The sequence below is a fragment of the Heloderma suspectum genome, chromosome 17, assembly GCF_057233095.1.
Source record: "Heloderma suspectum isolate Gila_16-S chromosome 17, 16-S_ref, whole genome shotgun sequence".
Taxonomy (NCBI): domain Eukaryota; kingdom Metazoa; phylum Chordata; class Lepidosauria; order Squamata; family Helodermatidae; genus Heloderma; species Heloderma suspectum.
In genome coordinates this window covers 18,667,589-18,694,962 of record NC_139474.1, presented here as the reverse complement: position 1 = coordinate 18,694,962, position 27,374 = coordinate 18,667,589, and the positions used below count along the sequence as shown (strand labels likewise).

At 51.5% G+C, this 27,374-nt stretch overlaps 2 protein-coding genes across 6 annotated transcripts; one reads left to right on the top strand and one right to left on the bottom strand.

Annotated features, from left to right (window-relative positions):
- Positions 1-1,258: 1,258 nt before the first annotated feature.
- On the top strand, positions 1,259-2,597 carry LOC146334652 (cortexin-3-like). The gene has a single exon (XM_084823856.1). The coding sequence runs from the start codon at positions 1,678-1,680 to the stop codon at positions 1,951-1,953; it is 276 nt and encodes a 91-aa protein (XP_084679982.1). The 5' UTR covers positions 1,259-1,677; the 3' UTR covers positions 1,954-2,597.
- Positions 2,598-3,375: 778 nt separating this feature from the next.
- On the bottom strand, positions 3,376-26,421 carry GABPB2 (GA binding protein transcription factor subunit beta 2). 5 transcript variants are annotated; one of them, XR_014786264.1, is made up of 12 exons: positions 25,935-26,025; positions 22,592-22,731; positions 22,271-22,438; positions 21,297-21,491; positions 20,602-20,752; positions 20,314-20,427; positions 18,338-18,514; positions 17,043-17,185; positions 9,867-9,927; positions 9,166-9,243; positions 8,603-8,697; positions 3,376-3,645 (listed from the first exon to the last, which is right to left on the bottom strand). XR_014786264.1 is itself a non-coding variant. In XM_084823851.1 (10 exons), the coding sequence occupies exons 2-10, from the start codon at positions 22,697-22,699 to the stop codon at positions 9,233-9,235; spliced, it is 1,128 nt and encodes a 375-aa protein (XP_084679977.1). In that variant the 5' UTR covers positions 22,700-22,731; positions 25,935-26,025; the 3' UTR covers positions 9,136-9,232. The 5 variants fall into 5 exon arrangements, 4 of the variants coding, with proteins under 4 accessions (XP_084679977.1, XP_084679976.1, XP_084679975.1 ...); XM_084823851.1 differs by lacking the exons at positions 3,376-3,645; positions 8,603-8,697 and having other exon boundaries at positions 9,136-9,243; XM_084823850.1 differs by lacking the exons at positions 3,376-3,645; positions 8,603-8,697; positions 9,166-9,243 and having other exon boundaries at positions 9,648-9,927; positions 25,935-26,285.
- Between the last annotated feature and the right edge of the window lie 953 nt (positions 26,422-27,374).

Genomic DNA, 27,374 nt, shown 5'->3' with positions numbered 1-27,374 from the left:
GGGGAGCTCCGGAGCTCCCTGTTTAGGAGGCAGAGAGGTGTGGAGGGAACACTCAGCCGGCTGGGTCCCGCTCAGGTTTCAGCAAGTCCTTTTCTGCTCACGTGGCTGTGAAAATTGCTCCGAGGGCTCCCTCAACGTGCAAACCAGTAATGATTTCTTCTCTCCAGCACAGTGGCCATTGCAGCTTGGGATGCAGCTTGCCCTCATGAAGGAAGGTGGGGAATAGAGTAGGCTCAGCCCCTGCTCCAATCACCAGTGTCATCTCAGACCTATCTGCATATCTAGCAACCAACAGAGTGTTGGTTTTGTGCATGGAAGCCACTTTGGGTGAAATTTGTTGCACAAAAAGTGAGAGGAGATGAGCAGCAGCCTAATTTACTAGACTGATAGTTGGACATGGACTAGAGAGAACCAGGCTTAAATTGCCAAGTCCACTCAGGGACCGTGGGCCAGTCTTGCAAACCTTACAGGGTTGTTGTAAGTATTACATCAGAAGCTTTGAACACTTGAAAGTGCAACTCATGTTAAATATTATTATTATTATTATTATTATTATTATTATTATTATTATTATTATTATTCCTCCTCCTCTTGTTGGTCCCACTTGTAAAAATAACAGCAACAAAATGTTGCAGTGCGGAGCACTCCTGTTCAGGATGCCAGCCCTGCTCTTTTCCAGGAGACTGTACCACCTTTCCCCCGCCCCCTATGGTTTCCTGTTCCCCCAACCCACTCAGCTTTCCATGCTCAGTCTTCACTGGGCTTCTGGGGGGAGAAAGGGGTTGCCCCTTTGGGGATTTTTCCCCCTAAATATTTTTTCTACTTCTGCAAACTCTGGGGGTCTCCTGAGCATGCTGATACTCCCATTTGGTTCTGAGTGGTCTCGTTTGGGCCGCGGTCTTGTCGAGACTCTGTAGCCACGTTCGTTATTAGAATGAGTAACGTTCTCTTAGCCTGTTCTACCTTGCAGGGTTGTTGTGAGGATAAAATAGGGTTAGCCTGTGTATACCTTCCTGAAAGCTTTTGAAGGAAGGGGGAATCTTGTGTGTGTGTGTATTCCAATACTTCTTCCAAGAAAAATGAAGGCAGGATATATTCATTCTTTTACCCCCTCTCCATTTTACTCTTACAACAACCCTGTAAGGCAGGTTAAGCTCAGCAAGAGAGAGAAAGGGTGTGTACCTGGCCCAGGCCCACCCAGTAAATCTCATGGTTGAAGAGGATTTATTATTTATTTATTCATCTATTCGTTACCTGTCCATCCTCCCTTTCCTACAAGGAGCGCAAGGTGGCATACACAATCTTCCTCCACCCTTTTATCCTCACAACAACCCTGCGATGTAGGCGAGGCTGAGCGTTGGTGACTAGCCCGGAGTCACCCAGTGAACTTCATGGCTGAGCAGAGACCTGAACCCGGGGCTCTCCCCATTCTGTCCCTCTCATCCCTCCACCACGCCAGCTCTCAGATTTCATAGAATCATAGAACAGTAGGGATGGAAGGGGCCTACAAGGCCATCGAGTCCAACCCCCTGCTCAACGCAGGAATCCAAGTCAGAGCATCAAATTTCCTGAGATTCTGGATTTCCAGAATTTCCTGAGATTCTGGTGGCAAAGGGCTGTGCGGACGGACGGGCGGAGGCGTTGTTAAACGGGGCCGTCTTTGTCGTTCCAGAGGCCATGACTGAGTCAGCCGCTCGCCTTGGGCCTCGCTCAGTGAGGATGGCCGACAGTCTCAGCAGCACCCTGCCGGCCCTGGCCAGCGCTGTCCGACCGGACCCCGCCTTGACCCTGGAGCAGAAAGCCGCATTCGTCTTCGTCTTCTTCCTCCTCGTCTTCCTGTGCCTGCTGATGGTCCGCTGCTTCCGCATCTTGCTCGATCCGTACCGCAGCATGCCCTCGTCCACGTGGACCGACTACATGGAGAAAGACACGTTGGATTACCGGCTGGCCTGACGGACGGGCCCGTTCCTGGACGCGGAGAGGCGTGTCGGGGGCAAAGGAGGGCGGCGTCTCCACCTGGAAGCCCCCGCCCATGCCACGGAGGTGGGGATGGGCTGACATCTGTGTGTACAAGCAGCCGGGGCAGCAGCAGGCGAAGGCCTTCCCGCCTTTCTTTGGGGCTGAGCATCTGGTTGGGAAGCGGGACACTGGGCTGGATCAAGAATGCAGGCCTTCTTTCGGTCCAGGACCCGAATTCCATTTTTGAGAAGCCCTCGGGGGCCGCATTCCAGTGATGGGCATGGCCAAAGGCAAAAGGGGTGTGGCCAACCCCCCCAAATATCTATGTATTTTAGCTTAAAATTCTTACGGCCAGTCACCGAGTCTAAGGAGACACATTTTAACCTTTTAGAATAGGGGGGAAACTGTAGAAACACCAAGACACCACCAAACTGTCCATGTTTGGGGGAAAGGGGAGGGCCAGGGCTAGGCGGCTGGGAAATCCTGTAGAGCCAGATTTCGCCCCTGGGCCGGAGTTCTCCACCCTCGGACTAGATGGACCCCTGGTCAGACCCAGTGGGGCGGTTCTTAAGTCTTTCACTTCTTTGGGTCACACTTGTGGGCATTCAGTGTCAGAACATGAGCTTCCTGAGTTTGTCAGAGTCAGGACTGATCCAGGCGGCCTGCAGCTGTTTGGCAAAGAGTGTGTCATTGATCTGGTGGAGGCCTAGGACCGATGGAAGGTAATGCTTCGCATTCATCGTGCACAGCGGACCTGCAGAACTCCCTGCCGCAAGAGGGCTGCTTGCATCGATGGCTTGCAAAGGGGACCTTTGTGGAGGGGAGGAGGTCTGCCGATGAACGTGAGCAAAAAGTCGCCTCTGTTGTCAGAAGCCGCGAACGTCCGACTGATGGACGTTGGGAACAAGCGTCCTGGGCTGGGCACCCCACTAGCCCTTTGGGGAGACACATTGCAGGGCGAGAATTGGCAAGCCGATTCTCATGTTTTCATAGCATGCAGCTAAGGATGTACAGACTGGGGAAAATCCGTTCCGTCTGCGTTTCACTGATTGTCAGGCAGCTTTTGTTCCGCCATCCACTCATCAACAGAATCGATATTTTTGGTTTCTGAATTTGTGCAGATTCACACTTGGGCAAATTTGCGCTTGTGAAAATGCTCAAATCCCCCCAAAATGCACAAATCCCCCCCCCCCGTGCCCATTTTCATGCTTTACGCCTATGGGGGGAATGCACATTTTAGGCCTTTAAAAAAAAAAAAAATGTGCATTTCTCTATTACTAGATTTGTGCAAAATTCCAGAAAGTTAGGAAAACAGTTGGCAAGTCTGCACAATCTGCCCGACTGGGGGAAAGCCACTCCGCTGCACAATCTGCAGATCGGATGCATAAAAATCCAGACTGATTTGATTCCGTTGCTGATTTCTCCAACAACTTTATGGGAAACTTGCCTTGATATACCTCCCGCCTTCTCCCAGGTTTGACTAAATTGCACCAGACCAGAGATTTTGACAAGAGCGCCGCAGCCCAGAGACGCTCTAGCCTGTCGCTCCGATGACCCTAGAGGACTGCTTTTCTGTCTTCTGTCGCCGTTTGCTCCCCTCGGCTGTGGCCTTGCATGGCCCAGTCAGCGCACACCAATTTGGGATGTGGGTGATGAATGGCAGCTGTCATGCATGGAAGACAGGATCTGAGTAATAAAATGGCAAGAGAAATGCACCCTGAGAAATGAAATGCATGGATCAGAAAATCGCTTAATGTCTTGTCATTATTTACGCAGCTGCAGCAGGGAATATAGTGCTTGACAAGCAGGACCTGGGACAAAATGTTACACTGTGGAGTGTTCCTGTTGGTCGCGGTTCCGGCCAGCCTGCCAGCCATGTCCTCTTCCAGGGCACTCTATTCTACCATCCCGCCCACCCCCAACATTCAGACAGCAGTCCATGGCTACTGAATCCCTTCGGATCTGAGCGCTTTGGGGAAGCCCCCCACACCCTTGGGTTTTTTCTGCAAAGCTGTTCCCTTGACCTCCCTCTTGTGCGTGGACGGTGCCATTTTGGCTACATAACCGTCGGCACTCATGCCCGAACATCACAAATAGAGGGAATGCTGGAGCAGCATGCGAGAGGGAGAGACCAGTGCCTGCTCCGAGGTCTGTATTCTGATCGCAGGGGAGAGAGCAGAGTGGAGGGAAAGCTGGTGAAGACAGCAAGGGGTAGGTGTGAGCACTTGCCATCACATGTAAGAGATCCAGCATCGAGCTCACCTGCACTTTCCCCCCTCTCATCTTCAAAGCAGGCCCACGGATACAGGTATATATTCTCCCCTGCAGGGCAAATGGCCCTTTTGGGGAGGTGGGGAAATGGCACAAGAAAGGGGGTCAAACACCTACTACCTCAGCCCGAGCTTGATTCGAGTCTCCCCCACAGCGGTGTTTGAATGAATGAATGAATGAATGAATGAATGAATGAATGCAGATCTTCCGTGTTCCAGTCCTTAGTCTTTGCGTGTTTGGGAGAGGAGGACTATCACGTTAAGCCAAAGTCTTTACGGGACAGGAGGGACTTGGAGAGAGAGGCAAGGGGAGAGAGAGGGGCCAGCGTCAAGGGTCAGCATGGTTGGGCAAGTGCCGAGGGCCCACCCCCCAGCGGGGGCCCACTGCCAAGAGCCCCCTGGACCTGCTCCTCCCCTTCGCCATTGCAAGCTGCTGGTTCACCTGCCTCTCGCTCCAGCCCAGACAACAGCGGTGGTGAGAAGGGGAAGCAGCACTCTGCCTGTGCTGTGGTCAGCACCAGGGATACTCCAGGGCAGTGAGCTCCAGAGCATAGACAGAGTGCCAACCCAACGTTTGTGAGTAACAATAAGAAATCCATGCCCCTGCCCCTTCCTTTTAGCTGTGTGATTGAACGGGACGCTTTCATTCCATTTTAATCACAGGGTGCTTCTGCTGGAAGCATCTCCAACAATATCCCAGCGTGGTCCCTTGATAGCCTCCGTGGGGCTGTGGCACAGCTCAGGACCTACAGCTTAAATCCTTCTGGATGTAGTGAATCCATTTGTATTTGTACTCCTTCCTCGTTGCGTTGCACCAGTCGCTGGGAGCTGTTCAGAACTTCTGTTTCAGGCTTCACTCCTTAGCGGCAATAACAAAGGGTGGAGTTGGATTGTCAACCACTTGCGGGGAGCGGGTGGATAAAAGCCACAGAGCAGAGGTGGGCGACTCGTGGCCTTCCGGATGTGATCGGACTCTTATCTCCCATCAGGCCCAGCCAACTGACATGGCCAACAGCAGTGGACGGGCACAGCCCCCCCCCCCCGCCCCCAGCTCTAAAATGACCCTCCAGACAGGCCCCTCCTTGCTCTTAACTTCCGGTGCAGCAAAAAGGAAAGAGAAGCCAGTTAAAGTGGGACAGCCCCCGCTTTGCACGCAGAGAGTCCCTGGTTGGACCTCCGTGTTGTTCTGGTAGGGCTGGAAAAACCTCTGCCTGATCCTTTGCTGCCAGTCAGTGCTGACAATACTGGGCTGGATGGACCAAGGCTCTGACTCGGTAGAAGGCCGCTTCCTAGGTTCCCAACGCCCCACTGGGGATTCAACTCGTAGCTTTTCATCTTTTTGCACCGAGCCCCATAGGATGAGCTCTTGGGACCTGATCCAAAGAGGAGCCATTAGGAGTTCAACCCCCCTGGGTTTGTTTTGCTCTTCAGTGTGGCAAAGCCCAGCTGCAGCTTTTGAAGGGCCCGCTAGATTAGAAGACGACAACTCTCACCAGTTCCTATGAGACTGAACGGTCTAGGAGGCCAGGTTGTTGCGGGTTCAAGTTCTGCTTGCTGTCTTTAGTAACTTATTTTTGCCTTTGACAGCCACTGAGGACTGAAGCCTCAAATACAAGTTCCAAAGAGACTTCCCTACCCGGTGATATCGCCCAGCAGGAGGGGTGCCTGGCGGCAAAGGCAGAGCCTGTGGGTTCAGATCCACTCCTTGGCTTGTGTTCTTTTCGCCTTCTCAAGGCTGCTGCAGAGCGAAGCCTCAAATCTAAGTTCCAAAGAGGTCCTTCCTTTCAACAGCTGGTATAGCACAGCGGGGAAAGGAGCCTGGCTGCAGAATTCACTGTCTGTGAGTTCATATCCCTGCTTGTGTGGCCTGGGAGAAGGGCCAGCTAGAGATCACGTAATAGTCAGTGGCTGATGGGATTAAGTACCCTGCCACAGGTACAGCCTTGGGCAAGCTGCATGGCTCTGAGTGCCCAGGGGTCCCCTCCTCCAAGCTGTACCTAGTGTAAAAGGGGTGCGAGGAAAAGAGGCTGGAAGTTTCTCACCTGGGAGGGAACTCGGACACTCCCAGGTAACTTTAGGCAGGCCGCCCCAGCTGGCTGACCTGCGCAGCACGCCACTGCCACACAGGCCTCTTTCTCTCAGTGCCTTGTCCGCACCTGCCAGCTGGGGGCAATTGGGCAGCACCGCTTGCCCAAAGCTACACAGGTGGCGGGGCACATAACCCATGAGCCACTCGCTCTCGGCTGGCCCCTCTCCTGGGGGCACACAGCGGGGACCGAACTCATGCCTGCTAGCCTCACAGGCATGTGCTTTACCCACTGGGCTACACCAGCACCTGGGAGAACCAATTTGGAACTTCTGTTTGAGGCTTCGCTCTGCAGCAGCCTTGAGAAGGCGAAAAGAACACAAGCCAAGGGGTGGATCTGAACCCACAGGCTCTGCCTTTGCCACCAGGCACCCCTCCCGCTGGGCGATATCACCGGGTAGGGAAGTCTTTTTGGAACTTGTATTTGTACTCCTTCCTCGTTGCGTTGCACCAGTCGCTGGGAGCTGTTCAGAACTTCTGTTTCAGGCTTCACTCCTTAGCGGCAATAACAAAGGGGACTCAAACTTATAACCTTTAGGTCAGCAGCGAGCCGTTTTCCCCACAAAGAGCTGTTGAAAAACCTCTCCTGACAGGTTCTACTTCTCGAGGTTCTCGGCAGACGCTCAGCAAATGGAAACTGAGGAACCCACCGTGGGATTTTAGCTCTTTTAGCTCTTCGGGTGCCAGCTCTTCCTACAGAGCCGCCCCAGCCCCTGAGAGGAACAAACACATCCCAGAAAGTCACCCTTGAGGGACCCGTGCCAAACACGGCCCAGAAAGCGGAGCGGGCGATGCCACGGCCTCCTTGCTCCCGGGCTCTCTGCCTGCCAAGCAAGGGAGGGGCGGCAACCCTGAGGAAGAGGAGAAGGGAGAGCAAGAGAAGCTGGTGAGAAGATGGACTTGGAGAGGGAGGGGCCCTCACCGAGAGTGTCCTGCCCGGTGGCCCTCGGGAACCTTGAGCCACCCTCCTGGCATTCCACAGCTGTGCTGAGGAGATTCCAGGCCCGTGGGGCGGCAAGGCCAAACCGGTGGCACCATTTAAGGGAGCAGAAGGTTCCAGGGCTCTGGGAAGGCGAGTCCTGGCACGTGGAAGAAAAGGCACCAGCGGGTAAAGGAGCAGGAGACCTCTGAGGCGTTCAGGAGAGAGGTCCAGGCATATGGGGCAGCGAGGGAGGAGTGGGCGGAGTTACTGAAGGGAGTTCGCGGCGGATGTGGGAAGGGGTCCAGGCACGAGGGGCGGCAAGGGAGTAAGGCTGGTGGGGACGAGGGAAAGGGCCTTTTCTGTGGTGGCCCCCACTCTGTGGAACTCCCTCCCTAGGGAACTCCGTCATGCCCCCTCTTTAATGAGCTTCCGTCGTGCATTAAAAACGTGGTTGTTCAGGCAGGCATTTGGGGTGGGTTAGGGTATTTTAGAAATGTTTTTATTGTAGAATTTTATTGTTTTAAACTGTTTTATTGTATGTTGTACATCGCCCAGAGTGGCTGGGTGACCAGCCAGATGGGCGATTAATAACTTTAATAATAAATAAATAAGGCAGGGGCGCAGACTCTCTTTCAGCCTGCGGACCAAATCCCCTTTGGGAGAAGCTCTCCGCGGGCCGCGTGCAGTGATGAGCCAAGGCCAACGGGAAGGACCCAAACATAACCAATAAGGATGTCCCGGCCCCACAGGTGTACAATCTAAGGAACGGCGGGGGGCGGGGGGATGACGCTACTTCACCTCAGTTATGAAGCTGGAGCCCAAACGTCTAGCTCCGTTGTGTGTATTTTGACCCAGGGAACCCTAGAGGGCTGGATTGGGACCCCGGATCAGAGGTTCTACCCCTGGGGAGTAAGGTCTGAAAAACAGAAGGTTGCCGGAAGACGGCATTTCAGTCCAAGTTGCTTATGGGAGCAGATGGCTAAAAAGGATTGGAGAGGAAGGCCGGGACCTCTTCTCGATCATCCCGGAGTGCAGGACACGGAATCATGGGCTCAAGTTGCAGGGAGCTAGATCCCGGCTGAACATCAGGAAAAACCTCCTGACTGTTGGAGCAATACGACAACGGAACCCATTCCCTAGGGAGGTGGGGGGCTCTCCCACGCCGGAGGCATTCAAGATGAGGCTGGACAGCCACCTGTCAGGGATGCTTTGACTTGAAGCATTTCTGCGCCAGCCTAAAATCCTGCATTTAAAAGGGAGCTTTCTGCTTCCATTTTAAATGCAGGATCACCACTGACTCCTTTTACATGCTCTCCCTTTCCCCCTTCCCCACCTCCTTCTCCCCGTATCTGAGTCGTCCATTACCTTCCATCGATCTCGCTCCTCTTCTTGCCACTTTAAGTCTTTTCACGGAGGAAACTGAAGCGGAACACAACCGGGGTAATTTGACAGCTCATGATCTGCGATTCATTTAAAAACGGAACAAAGGGCATTTAGTGCAGCAGGGTCACGCCGTCATGTAAAGAGCCCGCAAACGTCCGTGAAGGAGCCATCGCAATCGCAGGATAAAAGCTCTGTGCGATGAAGCCCTTGGATCCCTGCACTGAGTAGGGGGTTGGACTCGATGATCTTATAAGGCCCCTTCTAACCCTACTATCCTATGAATCTTTAGGGAAGGGCTGTAGCTCGGTGGTACAGCCCCTGCTTTGCATGCGGAAAGTCACAGGTTGAATCCCCGGCATCTCCGGGTAGGGTTGGAAAAGCTCCTACCTGAAGAGCCGTGGCTGCCAGTCAGTGCCAACAATACTGGGCTGGATGGAGCAAGAGCTCGGCGGAAGGCAGCTAATATGTGGTTTGGAGGGTCAGGGGGTGAGAATTTGTTGTCCCCTACCACCTGCCTGGGTGTCCCCTTTTTTTGACATCCTCACCACCGCCATCTTCTGGAAACGGGCTACCCAGAACGCTTGGCTCTCTTTCTGCTGTTCCATCAAGCTGTTATATTTGTCCTGGAGGAAACGAATTACTTTCTCAGTCAAAAGCCCGCTAAGCCGTTATAAATCAAAGCAGCGCATGGACTGGCAGATCATAACCACCAGCAAAATGTTAGTTATTAGTCAGAGCTCTTGGCTTCAAGCGAAGAACACGATGCCCCTGGAATCCCTAAAATATCCTTCCTCCAAAACGGCAGCTGGAGCGAGGCACAGCCTCTCTCGAAGCCCAGCCAGCAGAATTTTTGGACAGACCCCATTCCGCCTCTGCTCAGGGACCTCCACTCGGTGGAGAAAACTGTGGTTATTTCGAAGGAGGCGGACTGTTCTGGACAATTCCTTAATTCTAAATTCCCCAGCTCTATCCTAAAAGCTAGCAAAAGAAAGAACAAGGAATGGATTTTTGCATTGATTTTTTTTTTAATGGAGCAGAACAGATTGTGTATTCCAGTTCACTTACTTTTTTAAAATTGCAATACTAAGTATGTCCCTAAAGAGGTGGTGGGGCTTATTTTTGTATATGCAAGTCATCTCAGTCTACACAAGCTCTCGGGGTGTGGCAGGTAAGTGGACTTGCCCATTAAGTCCCCATTTTTGCATCCATCTCTGCCCCAAGCCACCATTTTGCACCTGCCTCTTACCTTTTTTCCCATTGGCTCCAAGGAAATGCTGTCTCGATTCTCCGCCTCCAGCGTCTGAATCCTTCAGGACAAAGGAAAGGGGGGACAAGCTGGGATGGAGTTCAAGGCAACAAACCAACACCTGTTCTTATAGCAGACACACACCGGGATGTGGAGGCTGGGTTAATTCTCCCCGCAACAAGGTTTTCACCCCTTAGATAGAGTGGCTGTCTGTCGCTCCCGGGGTGGGGAGTTCCGTGTTTGGGGCTGTTAAGGCAGTGCAGGGGGCAAAATGCTGGCTTCTTGTCAATTCCCCAATCCAGCAAACGTATCTTTACTTTCCATTCTTTGGCCTTCCTCCCAGCACTCCTTATTTCTTTCTACACTCATATGTCCCCCGCCCCCGGTAATCCCCCGGTAATCTTCACCTATTCACTTCCCCTGCCCTCAAGCATCCAAAGTACTTCTGCACCCACAAAAGACTCAGCCCTTTCTCCCCCTTAGGCCTGGAACCATCTCCCAGAACACCCATGATGCCACCTCTCTTCCGTCCTTCAAATCCCACCTTTTCCGCAAAGGTTTTGGCCCACTCAGGTCCCGTACTTGACCGTAAGTCAGCTACGTGCATTTAGGTGAAATCAATGCCTATTCTTACCCCCTGCTTCCGTCTCCCACCCCTTCCTCTGATGTTCCCCGTGTTTTCATAGAATATAATCCCCTTGGGGGGAGGGCAGCCATCTTGTGCTGAAATAAGCACACGTGATCTCCCTTTTCGCCCCTCTTTTCATTTCACCTCCTCCTTTTCTTCTGTTGTCTCAAATTTTAGATTATAAGCTTCTCAGGTCAGGAACCTATGCAATGGCTCTTTGTGAATGCCACGTCCACAGATGGTGCTAGAGAAATAATATTAAGCTTGCCCACCACCCCCTGATGCTGGGTGATCCAATTTTCACATAGAAGGCTCGAATATTTTCATTTTTCATGTAGAAGGCTCAAATATTTTCATTTTTTTCATGTAGAAGGCTCAGATATTTTCATTTTTTTTTCATGTAGAAGGCTCGGATATTTTCATTTTTTTCATGTAGAAGGCTCAGATATTTTCATTTTTTTCATGTAGAAAGCTCGGATATTTTTTTATGTAGAAGGCTCGGATATTTTCATTTTTTTCATGTAGAAGGCTCAGATATTTTCATTTTTTTCATGTAGAAAGCTCGGATATTTTTTTATGTAGAAGGCTCGGATATTTTCATTTTTTTCATGTAGAAGGCTCGGATATTTTCATTTTTTCATGTAGAAAGCTCGGATATTTTTTCATGTAGAAGGCTCGTATATTTTCATTTTTTTCATGTAGAAGGCTCAGATATTTTCATTTTTTTCATGTAGAAAGCTCGGATATTTTTTCATGTAGAAGGCTTGGATATTTTCATTTTTTTCATGTAGAAGGCTCAGATATTTTCATTTTTTTCATGTAGAAGGCTCGGATATTTTCATTTTTTCATGTAGAAGGCGCGGATATTTTCATTTTATTGGTTTTGTTATGTTTTTGTTTGTTTTGTTCAAACTCACAGTAAAAATTGATTTTAAAAACGTAGAGGGCTCGGATTCAATGACTGTGTAAGCTCTCCCCCACCCCCACCTAGCAAGACCCCTGTGGCATATCGAACTTAACTCAGTGGCACCTCGCCAACCCCAGTCACAAGATCTTGGTAGTTTAGATGCAAGTAGAACCGTGTTTTAATTTTCCAGCTCACAAAGGAACAACATTATTATGACTTTGGAATTTTATTAACCAAACAGTAGTACCAAAAAAAGGAAGGAAGGAAGGAAGGAAGGAAGGAAGGAAGGAAGGAAGGAAGGAAGGAAGGAAGGAAAAGAAAGAAAGAAAGAAAGAAAGAAAGAAAGAAAGAAAGAAAGAAAGAAAGAAGCATTGTACACATTGTAAAATGAACATTTTGGGTCAAAGACCCTAAAATATAAAATATACTTTTTCTAAACAAGCCAGCCTGTACATAAAGCTTTTTTTTTTTTTTTAAGGCAGATTGGAGGGCACTTGGAACAGCTGCCAACCAGAGTTCGCAGGTCATGCAATGACACTTTCCTTGCTGTAAAAGATGGAGCTCTGATTGCAGCTGACAGGAGAGAAGGAATGTTCCCTCCTCACCCTGCACCTGTCCTCTCTTTCCTGGGACCAGTAAGGCACAGGGCAAAGGCAAAAGAAGGAATGAATGAAGGTGCTAGCTTGGGGTTTTAGGATATTGTTACAAAATTGCTGTAAGAAAATAAAAGAGCAAGACTCTTAGAAAGCAGATACATGTTAAATAAATAATTTGTTTAATACAGGAGTAATTTTTTTATAAATCCTCATGGCCTCTCCCACCCATCCATGGGCTGGAAGTTTCTTCATAAAATGGTTTATTTTTTTACGGCTCATTTATCGTGATCCAGCAACTCGCCCCACGGGCATGGCTAACAGCCCACCAACCTGGCCAGCTTTAAAAGGTTAGACCAGTTCATGGCAGCTAAGGCCATCAGTGGTGTCTAGTCACAATGGCTCTGTGCTTTACCAGCTGCTGGGGAACTCAAGCAGGAGGGTGCTATTCCGCTCAGGTCCTGTTTGCGGGCTCCCCACTGGGGCAGCCGGCTGGCCGCTGAGGTGACAAAATGGTCTGATCCAGCACAGCTCTTCTGATATTCTTTGCTGCTCACAGGGGTTCCCCTGTTCCTTCCAACAGAGGACATGGCCGTGCGCGCGCATTCCCTTGCATGCAAGGTTTTTCTTCCTCCACTGGGATGAATGGAGGAGCTCTCACAGTTCATGCAGGTGGTCCATTGGAGCACATGCAGAGCTCTTGCATTACACGCCGTCCATTTTTCTACCCAAGGGTGAACATCAGCTGCCAGGACTAACAACCTCACTGCAGTTCTCTTCAAAAATGAAGCAAGCTGCACCCTCATCTTCTGCCGGCAGTCGCCGAGTCCTATTTGCTCCCATCTACCTTTTAACCCGCTCTTCGACCACCAAAAAACATAGGAGATTGAAGTGAATTTGGGGGTGGTTATCTGAGGGTAACTGGACCCCAAGATTTCAGACTGCACCCCAATGGATCTCATTTTTACTTTACAATAACTCTAAGACTGAAGTGGGGGACATGCAGAACGCCAGACGTTGTTGGACTGCACTGCCCATCAGCCTTAGCCAGCTGAGGGCCGATGGGACTTGCAGTCCAAAATTTGGAACACCCAGCAATCCAAGGTATAAATGAGGATCATCACAATACAGCTTTCTTTTTAAAACTCTTCAAGGGTGGCTGGTTCTTGCAGGTGCATCGACAACCCTGTAAACCCGAAGGTTCTGTTCTATACATACATATATATATGTTTTAAAAGTATAGGTCAATATAAATAAAGGCACCTTGTGATATTAAATGTCATGATGGCTTTGCAATACAAGGGAAACAGATTCATAAATCCCATTTTCCCCAGGTTTACTAGGGGACAACAAATGGCCTCACCCCTGCCTTTGAGATTATTATGAGTTACATATATTTTCTTGTCACAACAACAAAGAATCCCTTTAGATCAGGCCTTCCCCAACCCTCTGAATGTGTTGGACTACAACTCCCATCAGCCCAGGCTGGGGTGCTGGAAGCTGTAGTCCACATCCAGAGGGCGCCATCTTGCTCTAGTTGCTTCTATGCATAACTGAGGGGAGGGGGGCTAAGCAAGGTGGCTCTGGAGACCAGTCCAGCCGGAGGTAAATCTCAGCCCCTATACCTCACCGGCATTTCCACCCGCTGCCCCAGCACAATGCCATGTCCCTTGGAAGCACAGGCAGAGCTGCCTTTCGGGTCCCCAGAACTCCGACGCTTTGTCTCCTCCATAAAGTGGCCTTGCTGTGAGGTGCAACCTCGTCTTGCCTGCTCCGAGCTGCGGGCTCTGGCCAGGGTCTCTGACAGAGAGAGCGGGGAGCCTTCCCCAGTCCTGCTGCCTGAGCTCTTTGAAGTGAGGATAAACCCAACCCTTTCTCCCCTCAGTCCTTCTAGCATGCGCCTGCCGCTGAAATCTGCGTTTGCGGTTCTGAATATACGCAGGTGGAAACTAGGGAATACTAGTTCCCTGTGAATACGAGGGAATTCACGTGGAATACTACAAAGTGCTTTCTTTTTTTTTAAAGTGGCATGTGACAGGATGAAGTAAGGGCAGCGGTCTTTCTGCAAACAGCCTGTTATGATGCACAACACAGCCCCCTCTGACGGCGGCCGCTCCTGTGACATCTTCCAGCCAGTATCATTCCCCCTTCATTCCCTGGAATTGGCTGGAGCTATGCTGGCCAGAGGCAAAGGAGGGAGGGGCTCGTGTACCTTTAATAGTTCTGTAGAAAAGGGACCGACAGCAGGTGTGCCCTTCACAAGCGACACCAGTGGAAATCCCCTCTTCTCCTCAAATATTAAAGGTGCAGGAGCCCAAAGCTGATTTTGCACTTGGCCGCCTGCGCTGGGAGTAGAGGCGGAGGGATGTGCTGAAGATCTGGTGGAGGAGGAGGCTGAGCTACTGGGCCCTAAACTGGAACTCTGGGTCTCAGCAAAGGAGTCTGAACTGGGACTCCTGCTGGAGAGGGCAAGGAACCCAGTCTGTTATTGGTATCACAGCCTGCAGCTCCTGTCAGACGCTGGCTCTTTGACTTCTCAAAGGGGTGGGATTCTGGCCAGCAACAGGGCCTGCTTGAGGGATCTATAAGGGCTCGGTTGACGTTTGGGCCCAGTCAGGTTCACGCCTGCCCTACTTTGTCCCTGGCTTATCTAACTTTTATTTATTTAAAATTATTTAGAGGCTGCCTTTAAGGACAGATCACAAAGAAGAGTAACGGGTTCTCAGGATACCAAAAAAAAAAAATTATTCCTACAATAAATTTATTTTTGCATCCTGAGAACCTGTTACTCTTCTTTGTGATCTACTTTGGATGCTCGTCTCCTTCTGTTTTCTTCACCTTTAAGGACAGAACCCTCTCAAGGCTTCGTGCTTGCTACTTCTGGCCAGCTCTTCCTAATACCGAGTCTTCTCCAGACTTTGCTTAGCATCTTTCAAGTTTGCCATCTGACGGGAAGAGGACACCGCCCTGCTGGAAATCCACATGGGCCAGTCCATTCCTGCAAACATCCCTGGACATCCCTGTTCTTTGTGTCTCTTCTGTTCACTTCCAAGAGGGTCGGTGTCGGGGGGGGGGGGGGGATTTTCAAGAGACATCCAAGAGAGTCTGGCACCATCATAGAATCATAGAATAGTAGGGTTGGAAAGGGCCTACAAGACCATCGAGTCCAACCCCCTGCTCTATGCAGGATTCCAAGTCAAAGCATCCCTGACAGATGACTGTCCAGCCTCGTTTTGAATACCTCCGGTGTGGGAGAGCCCACCACCTCTCGAGGTAATTGGTTCCATTGTTGTACTGCTCTAACAGTCAGGAAGTAGATCACTGTTCTACAAATATTTTCCCACTTCTGCTATTGTGTCACCAATGTTACTGCCTCCCCCTGGACTGTGGCACACTCCTAGCATCCTTTCTCCCTCCCTGCCTGCAACCTATGTTAAAGGAGTTTTTGTTTGTTTACCATCTGTGTAACCCCTGACCGCACACACACACACTCTCCAAAGTTTTGTCAGTGGATGTGCAAAACCAGAGAAATGCCTGCGAATCTGAAAACACTGCACCCTTTAATTGTGATTGTAGAAACCTGGCTGTTGAGTCTGTGTATTTTAAAGAATTGAAAAATGGCAGGAAATCCTGAGTTCTGCCTGGCTTTCAGCCAAAGCTTCCCATATGTAAAAGGAGGCAAAGCAGAGAACAAGCACCGAGCGCAAGACAGCGGGGGGATATGCTCAGCACCCCTGCATTGAAGGTGCTGGTTAGCTATCCTGCCCCTGGACCCGTTTCTGCCCACGCAACACGTTGTGGGCGCAGGAGAAGTGCAGATACCTTTTGCCAAGCTGCATGAGATTCCTTCATTGCCCACAGTCAGTGAGGCCCCCTGGGGGCTTCCCCACAGGCAGAGGAAGACAGGTCAGCTCCTGTTTTCCGCTTGCAACAAGGCCCTTTAAGGTTCAGCCCAAACAACTGTACTGCATAAATGGCACCCCCACCCCACCCACTGTACCCCAAAGACAACTGCCAGATTGAGACAGCGCCCGACAATAAGGCTACCTCGCCCTTTAGGTCACTCGCTGGCAATTACAAAGGAGTTTCAGGCTACTTTTACAAAAATATATCTCTGAAATGTCAGGAGATTATAAAAAAAAAAGGCAGTTTTAGTCTGTTCGTTTTAAAGCCCTGTCCTGAAAGAAAGAAGCCAAGGGCTGCTAAAAGTTATGAGAAGTGGGGACTGGGCTCCCCCTAGAATTTGCCCACACAAATGACTTCCGTCCAGGGTTTGGGGGGATTGTGCAGCAGCCCAGGAATGTTGCTTCTTTAACCGCTCTTGTCTTTCTCAGACAAGGGTGGTCCAAGTGGGGGCAGGGGTGACGCTGTGACCTGAAGGTTATGACATGACGGTCTCCACTGCAATGTCCGTTGGAAGCTCCCCTCCCACCGCAGAGCTGACGGTTTCTTCCACTGACACGTCAACCAAGCCTCCCTTGTCGAGCTCCTCCATGGTTGCATCCTCCATCCCGTTGGCTTGCTCTCTGGCCATGGCTTCCAGCTTTCTCCGGTACCGCTCAGCTTCCTGTTCCTTCTTCATCAGCTGGCTCCTGTATTCCTGAGCTTTGCGGTTGGCTTCCTGTAGCTGCTGTTGCAGGATCTCTCTTGCGCTGTTGTCCTACAGAAACAACCATGGCTTTGTCACTGGTTGCTTGGGCGGGGGGGGGGGGGGGAGTTAGGGACTTTCTGCAAATAGGGATGGACAGCAGCGGAACTCTCTGAGTTTGATGTCCTATGAGATGAGTTCATTGCTTAGGGAGGAAACTGCAAGTTTCTAGTCCTCAGGAGTGGCAGAGGAAAGCACAGAAATCTATCCACTTTTCCCCTCCCTTGCCACTATGGAAGGAGGAAGTCTTCCATACAAGAAAACTACTCCAAAACTAACACAGACACCACGGTGGAGACACCAACCATTTTGGCAGAAAGTCTTGGCCAGTTCCTTCCTCCTCTACGATTCCACAGCATGGGTATCTTGCTCAAAGGATTTTTCTCTCTCTCTTTTTTACCTTGTTTTTGTCCAAGTCATCCACAACTTCTTCTACTTTGATTTTCTTAGCGGGGGGCTCTTCTTCCTCTGCAATGTGGTTATTTTCACTTTGTTCCTCAATGACTGTTTCTTCTGCAACCTGACCAGCAGGTACAGTTAGAACTACAAATCAAGGAAGAACGAGGGAGCAGGAGAGGGAGAGAGCAGGATATTAACAACACACGTAGGATCAGCAGAGACATTTTGCAAAGGGAGGAAGGTATCTGGTGCTACACGGGCATGATGAATACACGTGTTTCAGATATGGAGCTGTTACAGACCTGACATCCCTAAACATCAAACGGTATATTTAACTGGTCGGTCGGTCGGGCTGTCTCTGTTGAAGATCAGCATGAAAAACCATCTCTCCCAAGGAAGTATTGAGTGAGGGAAGAGGAATCTGTGCCCTCCAGATGTTGTTGGACTTCATCTCCTATCGTCCCTGGCCAGGGGGTTGATGGGAGTCCCAACAACACCTAGCGGGCCACAGAGTCCTGCTGGAAGTCAGGAGCAAAATGCTGCCCAATTCATGGAGGGATTTCAGAGCTCTTCATGTGAATTTGCACCAGAGGGCTAATCTTCAGGTCCCTGCTCCCTCGGGACTAGAATCTGGAACTGACCGCGTGGTATGGAGAGATCAGGCCTCATCAGAAATGTGCCAAGAGGAAAAAAAGGGTCACAGCTCAGTAAGCAGAGCCCCTGCTTTGCAAGCAGAAGGCCCAAAGTTCAATCCCTGGCAGCATCTCCAAGTGAGGCTGGGAAAAGACTCCTGCCTGAAAGCCTGGCGAGACGCTGCCAGTCAGTGCACTGTAAACAGTGCAGGGCCAGATGGACCAAACGGCCTGACTCTGTGTAAAGCGGCTCCCTACATAGAAAGCATTTTCTGTGACCAGATCCCTAGATAAAAAGAGCTCTTGATTGAAACACAAGGGGGAGTTTTGCGTCATTAACGGCGCAATCCTATGCAGGTTTAGACAGAAAAAAAGTCCTGCAACTCCCAGCATGCCCCAGCCAGCATCGCTGTCTAAACCTGCATAGGATTGTGCCCTAAATGACTGATTACGTTAACCGAATATGCAACCAAAAAAACTGCCCCATGTGTTTCAAACATTCTTGTTTTAACCTGAAGTCCGAGAGTGAGCTTGTTTGCAAACCCCTGAATGGAAGAATGGAGCCATCTGGGCCTCCGGGACAGATCCTCTGCCACGTTCAGCTGGGGGAGGCCCCAACACAGGAAGAGGTGACAGGACCTGTCTCAGCCGGGGCTCCTCTCACCTTGCTGCCCGTTCTGCATAGTCACAATGAACGGCTGACTGAGGCCAGCAGCTGCCTGGAGGTTGCTCAGCGGGATGCCATCCGTCACGATCGTAATAACCCGCTGGCCCCCGCTGCCGATGGTGTGCTGGAGAGGGGAATCTACGGAATTGGTTTCCACTGCTTCCTCTGAGATGGCTGCAAAAGTCAAGCACAAATGCTCAGCTTTTCGTTGCACACACTTAAGCAGAGAGGACGAGCGAAGTCAAGTCTTTGGGGGGCCATCAGGACCAGTGCAGGGCCGGGCGTTTGCTAAGAGATCTGGTAATCCCCATTTGGGATTTTTACCATGCTTGTTGAAACTGGCTTGAGAAGGTCAGTTTTTCTTCTTTTTTAAGGAAATTTCTAGACCTCATGGTGGCAGAGAAAACACAAAGTGCTTGCGGGAAACCTCAGCACTCACTTGCCCCCTTTCTGGAATTATCAGAGGAGCTGTTGTAAATATGCAGATCTTGAGTGCCCCAACTGCCCCAGGAGGGCATCTTTAAGACATGATTTTCCCCCCTTTGGGGTTCTGCAATGGGCTCATTACTTCAATCTCACCGCAATTAAACATGGCACATACAGAACAGCTGCAATTGCACCCAGGCTGGCAGAAAAACAACACTACGCCTTTCCTGGACAGGGATAACCTAGCCACAGAAGCACTAGCTGGTAACTTCCTGACTAGACTACTGCAATGCACTTTACGTGGGTATGCCCTTGAAGATGACTCGGAAGTTGCAGCTAGTGCAAAACGTAGCAGATGGACTGCTGACCGGAACACCTCATAAAAACCATATAACACTGGTTTTAAAATAATTGCACTGGCTGCCAATACGCTTCTGGTCGGAATTCAAGGTTTTGGTGATGACATTTAAAGCCCTAAGCGGCTTGGGACCTCAATATTTGAGGGAGCGCCTCTCCCTATATATGCCTGCCTGAGGACTGGGATCTGTTGGAGGGGCCCTCCTCTGCATCTCACCAGTATGAGACATACACTATGGTGGGACACGAGAGAGGGCCTTCTCTGCTGTGGCACCCATTGTAGAATGCCCTGCCCTTGGAGGCCCAATTGGCACAGACATTGATCTCATTTCAGTGCCAAGTAAAAACGTGGCTTTTTACCAAAGTCTTTGATGCATTCCCTAGCACATTGTTGGAGGGAGCAATACTATGGCCGTTAGACAGGGGCTAGACGGCCATAGGATATCTTGTTTTCCGGGAACCAACCTTGGAGCCTGTGGTCCGAGATCGGTTCCTGGAGAACCGACTTCCCCCTACTTCCACGCTGCCTCGGAGGCAGCGTTGAACAGCCTTGTCCTCTGCACTCACAAGAGGAGTGCGGAGCGGCCAAAAAGGGGAGTTCTGGGAGGCATTCCAGGGCAGGGAGGGCGGAAATGCCTGTACGACACATCCGATGTGTCATACAGCAGCCTCCTCCCCCGCTCAGCCCAACCGGCTGTCTAGCCAAAAATGCAGGGCAGGAGAAGCACGGAGGGAATGATCCCCTCCGTGCTTCTCCTGCCCTGCACTGGATAGGCAGTCGCCTCTGAGTTTGGAGGCAGCTGCCTATCTGAATAGGATTGCGCCCTTAACTGTTGTATTGTTTTACATTTTAACTGGTATTAGCTTATTTAATAGTTTAATATGTTTTCAGGTGTTTACCTTATTTATTGTTTTATACTGTTTAAACTGATTGTATCTGTACACCGCCCTGAGATCTTAATGATATAGGGCGGGATAGAAACGCTGTAAGTAAGTAAGTAAATAAAGTTTGCTCTCCGGTTATGATCAGGGAAGGCCGGAGGGCTGCCAGAGAGTTGTACAGAATTCTTGGGTGCTTACGAACTTCTCCCCATCCATTTCAAGAGCGTGTTGCACAGGGTGACATCCAGAAGGTGTGCCTCCACCCGCCACCACCGCGGTGACCCGTGTCAAGATTCGTTTTAGCTTACCCGGAGTTCTGTTTGAACTGGAAAGTGGGCCTGAGGCTTCTGCTATGGCTGCCAGCGTGGCAAGTACTGAAGTTGTCGAGTTTGGAAACTGCACCGTGGAGACGTGGGAATCTCCTGCTTGGGGGAGAGGGAGCAAAGCAGGTTAACGAAGACTTCCCAGAAGGAGAGAGGCATTTTATTATCCTGGATTAGAACTGGCCGGGGGGGGGGGTTCCCTCCCGCCATTCTGTGCCATCATCAGCAATGTTTGGGAAGTAGCAAGACGGTGCCACGTTTGCAGAGTCCTACCTGAGGTCATTTTCGTGTTTGCTGACGACACGATGCTGGCCAAACTCACCACCTCGCCCGAGGCCAGGATAAACGGCTGGCCGACCGTCACGGACCTTGGCACTGGGTTCGCTCTCTCCGGGTTGGAGCTGACCTGGTTTTGCATCGCCTCCTGAGGAAAAAGAACGCCCTTAGTCCTTTGCACACTTGCCAAAAACAGCTCCTGGCTTGCCAAATCCAACCATTACAAGCCCATCCAACCATTTGCAAGCCCATCGTCCTGTTGTTGTTGTTGGACCCTCGCCTCCTTGGGCCAAATGACCTGCACTTCTGAGGATTCTTGACACAATTCTCCGCCAGTTCTTAGCAGGGGTGAAGGGGGGGGGGATAAAAACCAGAGAGGCCCAAAGTGGTGGGGGATGAGGGGAGTTGTAGCGCCACACATCTGGAGGGTGCCAGGTTGGGCAGGGCTGATGTCCTGTTATAGGCACGCCCTCCGCGAAAGACTGGAGGCCGAGCTTCCCTCCTCCTGCCTCTTTCCACCCGCAGGGCCATCTATGGGGGTGGGGGCAGTTTTGTTTTAAGCCAGATTCCCAAGGGAGGCAGGTTTGTGCACAAGACGACGGGTCTACCCAAGAGAGAGACAGTCTGCAACAGGCACAGCTGCAGCTGCAACGTGAGAAGGCAAGACCCAAAGGCTGTGTTCTGATCCCAACCTGCAGTATCAACAAGGTCTCCGGATTGTTCTTGTCCAAAGCGATGTCGAAGGCGGACTTGTCGAACTTGCTGAAGATGTGCACGTCAGCCCCGTATTTGACGAGCAGCTCGACGACCTCCCGGTGGTTGTGCTCGGTCGCCCAGTGCAAGGCCGTCATCTTCAGCATGTCCCTGGCGTTCACGTCGGCGCCGTTCTGGCAGGCAGAAAAGAGCTGCTTTGGCCCAAACCACGTTTAAGAGGAGGGCATTTTCATGGCCGCATTCACACAAAACAGGAAGGCGGAATTCCGGAGGATCCTGGCTTCTCGCTCACGGGTGACGGTGCTGCGGCACGCGGCACACGGCGCAAGGGCTCCTCCCCGGCTGCTCCCATCAGCAGGTGCCGCCTCAGCAACCGGGGACTTATCAGCAAGGAAAACCTTAGCATTTCATCAGAGCCGGGGCCAGACAACCATATGCTGGGTTTGGAATCTGAATTGGAGCGATCCAAATTCAATCCTAACTGTGGCTGATGGATTTCCCAGACAATAACATTAAGTATCAATATACTATATTGAACACATTTTATACCCTCCTTTTAATTTCCTTTTTAAAAATGCACAAATCCCACCGCTGGGAAATATAAAATGGGCGTGCCGAGAAACAGAACTTCGCATTTGCTTGGATTTGCTTGGAATTGCCTCCCCAGAAATCAATTCAGCTCTTCTGTAATCTATTTGGCACTAATTTCAACACTGTATATTTTACACTTTCTATACGCTGCACGTTTCCCCATCCTTAGCTCAGTTCCCCTTCACAGCTCACCTCTGCTTCACGTCATAAAGGTTTATGGATCGGTAACAGTGATGCAGCAACCTTCCTAGGATTACCCCAAAGTCTATGGTTAGCTTGGGCACGGGTGCAAACCTAATGCAACGGTGGGCTTTCGACACAATCCAGCGTACAATCTTGCCCGTAACAGGGCCTCGCTTACCCTGATCAGGAGCTCGACGATGTGCAAGTGTCCGTCAGCGGCAGCCATGTGCAGCGGTGTCCTGTCCACCTTGGTCCGCGCATCTCGGCTCACTCCTGCCCGGAGCAGAACTTCGGCTGTGGAATAGTGACCATACTGAGCGGCGAGGTGAAGTGGCGACGTTCCCAGCTGCCGGACCATTAATCAGGAGAGTTACATCCTTGTCCCTGCCCAGCCCGCCATGCTCAGCTACACTGAGCCACCCTCACTCGCCTCTAGACAGCCACCATCGCTCTCCCCGCTTTCTTCCCCACCCCACCCCCTTTCCCATGCCAGACGTACCCAATCTGTGGTGAATGGCGCGCCATTTGCCATCAACGTCCGGACTTCATCGTCTTGGCCTTTGCGTGCCGCTTCTAACAATCTCTTCCCCAGGTCCACCAGTGACATCTTTATACATGGGAACGGATGTTTTCAACAATCTGGAGGTGGGGGCAGGAAAGAATCTTGCATGATTTGGAATACCAAACGCAAATGGGCTCTCCGTGCAGCAAATGCTCGGAAATTGCACTCTGGGTTTCAGCAGATGCCTCTGGGAAGCCCTCAAGCAGGGCATGAATGCCAACAGCCCTCCCTCACCAGGTATTCAGGGCCATACTGCCTCTGAACATGGAGGTTCCATACACAGACTGTGACAAATATTGCCAAACTGCAGATCCTCCGCTCTCTGTGCCGTTCATTCACGTCAGTCATTGGGGAAGGCACCCAACCTGGTGCCTTCCCGATGGCTTGGACTGCAGATCCTAGCATGCTGGCTAGGGATGATGGGAGTTGTGGTCCAACCCATTTGGAGGGCACCAGACTGAGGAAGGCTGGCTTAAGCGGAATGGAGGAGAGGTTGATACCATGGTACATAGCAGCAACCACTGGTGTGCCTTTTGGTATTGTTTCCTGGCCCTGAAGAGGCTTCAGTAATTTGTGTGGGACATGGCACGGTGGGCTGTGTCCTACACTGGGAACCAGTGGGGCTAAAAAGGCTTGGGGGCCTTAAGTTAGCCCTGTTTTGGGGAGCAAGACAACAGCCACAGTTATCTGAAAACAAGATGTGGTTGTTATTCAATGCTCCAGCCCTCATAACCATCTGCATGGAAGACAGCCACAGGTAAGACATTGAGCACACATCCATAATACAAAGAGGCCAATCCCTTACAGCAAAACCCACCAGCAAGAGCCATGAGGCCAGTGGGTGCTAAGAAAAGAGCCTTCTCAGTGGTGGCCCCACACCTTTGGAATTTCCTCTCCAGGGAGATACATGTGGCCTTATCACGGCTGGATTTTAAAAAACACACATTTATTCCAGTCTGCATTTGGTGCTTAAAAATCATTAGCTGCTGCTGTGTGTATGTGTGTTTAATTGTAATTCATGTTTTTTGTTCAAATTGTAATTTTGTAATAACCTGACAGAGAGCCTCTCCTGACCTGAACCAACCTGGACACTACGATCAACGTCTGAAGCATTCCTCGAGTGCTTCCTGCAAGGGAGGCTTGGAAGAGGGCCTTCTCAGTGGTGGCCTCTCAATTCTGGAACGATCTCCCCACTGAGGCCCGCCTGGTGCCTGCCTATACAGTCATCTTTTCGGCACCAGATTAAGGCTGTCCTCTATTCCCAGGCATTTCGTGGCATATGATGGGACATTAATGCCAGCTGCCTGAACAGGTCTAGTATTTTACTGAAATTCTTTTTAGCTGTTTAAATTGTTTTTAAATTTTATATATTTACATCTTTATGCTGTATTTTATCTTGTGAATTGTTGTGAACCACCCAAAGAGCTTCAGCTATTGGGTGGTATAGTAATGAAAGAAAGAAAGAAAGAAAGAAAGAAAATAAGTTTTAAAAATGGCAAACTGCCTTGGCGCCCTGAAAGCCAGGTTAAAAATATTTAAAATAAATAATAAATTGAGTAGCCCCACTACTTCTGTCCTGGTGCTCTCCAGGTGTTTTGGATGACAACTGCCAGCATTTCTTACCAGGCTGCTGTAGTATTTTACTCACTCAAGTAAACATGAAGAGGGTCAGGCTGCAAACTTCCTCCAACCAACTAAGGGCCAGTTTATGAAAGAAGAGGCATTCCAAACATAGTGCCAGCCATGTGCTGTTGGAGTACAACTCCCATTAGCCCCAGCCAGCATGGCCAATGGTCAGGGATGATAGGAATTGTGGCACAAAACCATGGGAGGGCAAAATGCTATTGGGGGAGGGGCAAAAGCCCACCAACCTTAGGGCCAGTTTATACATTCAGCAGAATGACTGTTAGTGGACGGAGAGCTGTGATATGAAACTGTTAATATTTCTGTCTTTTTTCAATATAGACCTATTTGTTTTCTTTCCATAGACAAAAATGTGTCAGCAGCACCTCCCTTCCACTGGCAAGGATTTCATGTGTACAAAGTGAATTATTTACAAATTATTATTTGTTGCTTGATTTAAGTGAGCTGTCTTTTTAGAGGAAACAGTCTGGATTATTTCCTGTTTGATCACTCCCCACGCTGCCCAATAAAAGCAGTAAGAGACCTGGCAGAGGAACAGGTATTTGGAACAGCAGCAGGGACAACCACCATCCAAGCAGAAACCACGTTTGTTTGTTTATTGAAAATACAAGAGGGGGGAAAGGAAACATTCAGAGGGTTCTAGCTATGGTTCCTGTAAATATACTCACCCTATGAAACTGACAGTACTTAAAATGAAGTATTTCTCCATTTGAAGAAGCATTTCTTCGATACTTAAAATGAAGTATTCCCTTAAAATGACCCTATCGATACCGTGAACGTTTTCACAACAATATTGTTGTACGGATTGTTTCGATTTTCAGTGCAATCCCATACATGTCTTACTCAGGAGTAAAAAAACACTGAGTTCAATGGAACTCCCAGGTAAGTGCGTACAGCCTTTGCTGTATGAATGAAAGCGGCTCTCAGCGGCAAGGGAAGGCAGAATATGCCCCCCGCCCCCAATACGAGCCCTGGCTTAATTTAACACCGCACGTTTTGTGCGTGCAGAGCCTCCTGCCCCAACCTGGTGCCCTCCAGATGCGTGGACTACAGTCGCCAGCATCCCCAACAGTCCGGCACAGCTCGAGGGCACCGGGATGGGGACGGCAAAACGCTCGAACATACGGGTCGACACACTCCTCTAACGTCGCTCCTTGTTCAACCGCTATTTAATCGCCTGATCTCCCCGCCGGTGCTGCCGCTCGTGCTCCGGCTGAGAGGGAGGGAGGGAGGGAAGGGGAGAGAAATTCAGACGTACAGGGGCACAGGCGCAGAACAGGCCCGCTCGTCTTGCGCGCAGAGCCGCTGACGGAGACAAGCGGGAGGCGAGCCGGCCCTGATGCGGGCGCGGGCCGCGCTGGCTTCGGCGAGCCCGCCCGAGGCGCGGCGAGCCGGTACCCGACCCGCCGGGCGGCGTCTGTCCGCACACGCCTGTCGTTCCCGGAAGGTGCTGTCCTCTCTGCCCCCCCAGACAGGGGCTCCCCCGTCTCCCCGCTCGGGTTCTCGGAACCGCCCCTCCCCGAAGCGGGGGCTTTTCCTCCCCGCCCCCCGTCAGGCGCCCCCGTCCCACGTGCGCCCCCACCGCCTCGTTGCCCCCCGGCGCCGCTGCCCCCCCGCAACACAGCCCCGGACTCACCCCTCCGAGGCGGGGGGCGCCGCGTTGGGGGGGAGTTAACTTCCCGTCAGCATCTCTCTCGCACTCCCCCAAAACGGGAACAGTTTTTAAAGTTCCTCACGGGTTCTCGGTGTTTTTCCCGAAAACACCCTCACGGCGATGATGACTAATACATTAATATTAACGTTTGATATTTCCCCCCCCCCAAAAAAAATGTTTGTTTTCAAACGGTGGGGCCCCTCCCCCTCCCAGCGCGTAAGGGGAAGGAGGGAGGCAAAATGGCGGGCCCGGGAGCGTCACTCAGTCAGGCATAGAGGTGAGGGGAGGGGGAAACGCCGAAGGTGACACACGCTGGACTTCCGGCGAAAACGGAAACCCGTCCCGGAGCTGTCCCCTGACGGTCTCTGGCGTGTCTGTGCGCGCGTGCGCACAGAGGGGTGTCACTCTATCCTTCGTCATCTCAGTGATGAACTGAAAAGCCGCCATGTCGGCCGCGCAAGGGCGCGTCGGGCGCTCTAGCCCTGGAGCCTCCATGGTACCACGCGGAGGCGCCATGTCGGCCGGGCAAGGGCGCGTCGGGCGCTCTAGCCCTGGAGCCTCCATGGTGCAATGCGGAGGCGCCATGTCGGCCGCGCAAGGGCGCGTCGGGCGCTCTAGCCCTGGAGCCTCCATGGTACCACGCGGAGGCGCCATGTCGGCCGGGCAAGGGCGCGTCGGGCGCTCTAGCCCTGGAGCCTCCATGGTGCAATGCGGAGGCGCCATGTCGGCCGCGCAAGGGCGCGTCGGGCGCTCTAGCCCTGGAGCCTCCATGGTACAATGAAGAGGCGCCATGTCGGCCGCGCAAGGGCGCGTCGGGCGCTCTAGCCCTGGAGCCTCCATGGTACAATGAAGAGGCGCCATGTCGGCCGCGCAAGGGCGCGTCGGGCGCTCTAGCCCTGGAGCCTCCATGGTACAATGCAGCGGCGCCATGGTGGCCGCGCAAGGGCGCGTCGGGCGCTCTAGCCCTGGAGCCTCCATGGTACCACGCAGAGGCGCCATGTCTGTGGCAAAACTAAGCCGCTCTCTCCCTCGGCGTCTCTCTTGTGGAGCGTCTTCCGCCCGCCCTGCCCTGGGCTTCGGGCGGCAGGACTGCGGCTGCGGCTTTGCTCCGTCCTTTGCTAGGGCGGCCAGCTGGCGTGTGCGTTGCCCGAAGGGGGGGGGGGAGGACGCAGATTTGCATATAATTTATATGTATATATGCAAATTTGGAAATAATTATTATAGAAATAGAAATGCGGGGCAACTCACCCTAGTGGGAAAGAGGGTGCTTCTCTCCCCCGCCCCAGATGTTGCTGGGCCCCACTTCCCATCATCCCTGCCAGCCGTGCTGGCTGGGGATGATAGGCGCTGGAGTCCAGCCACCTCTGCAGGGCCTGCCACCCGGCTACCGAAGGCTGTTTATTCCAGAGGGGGCCTTCTCAG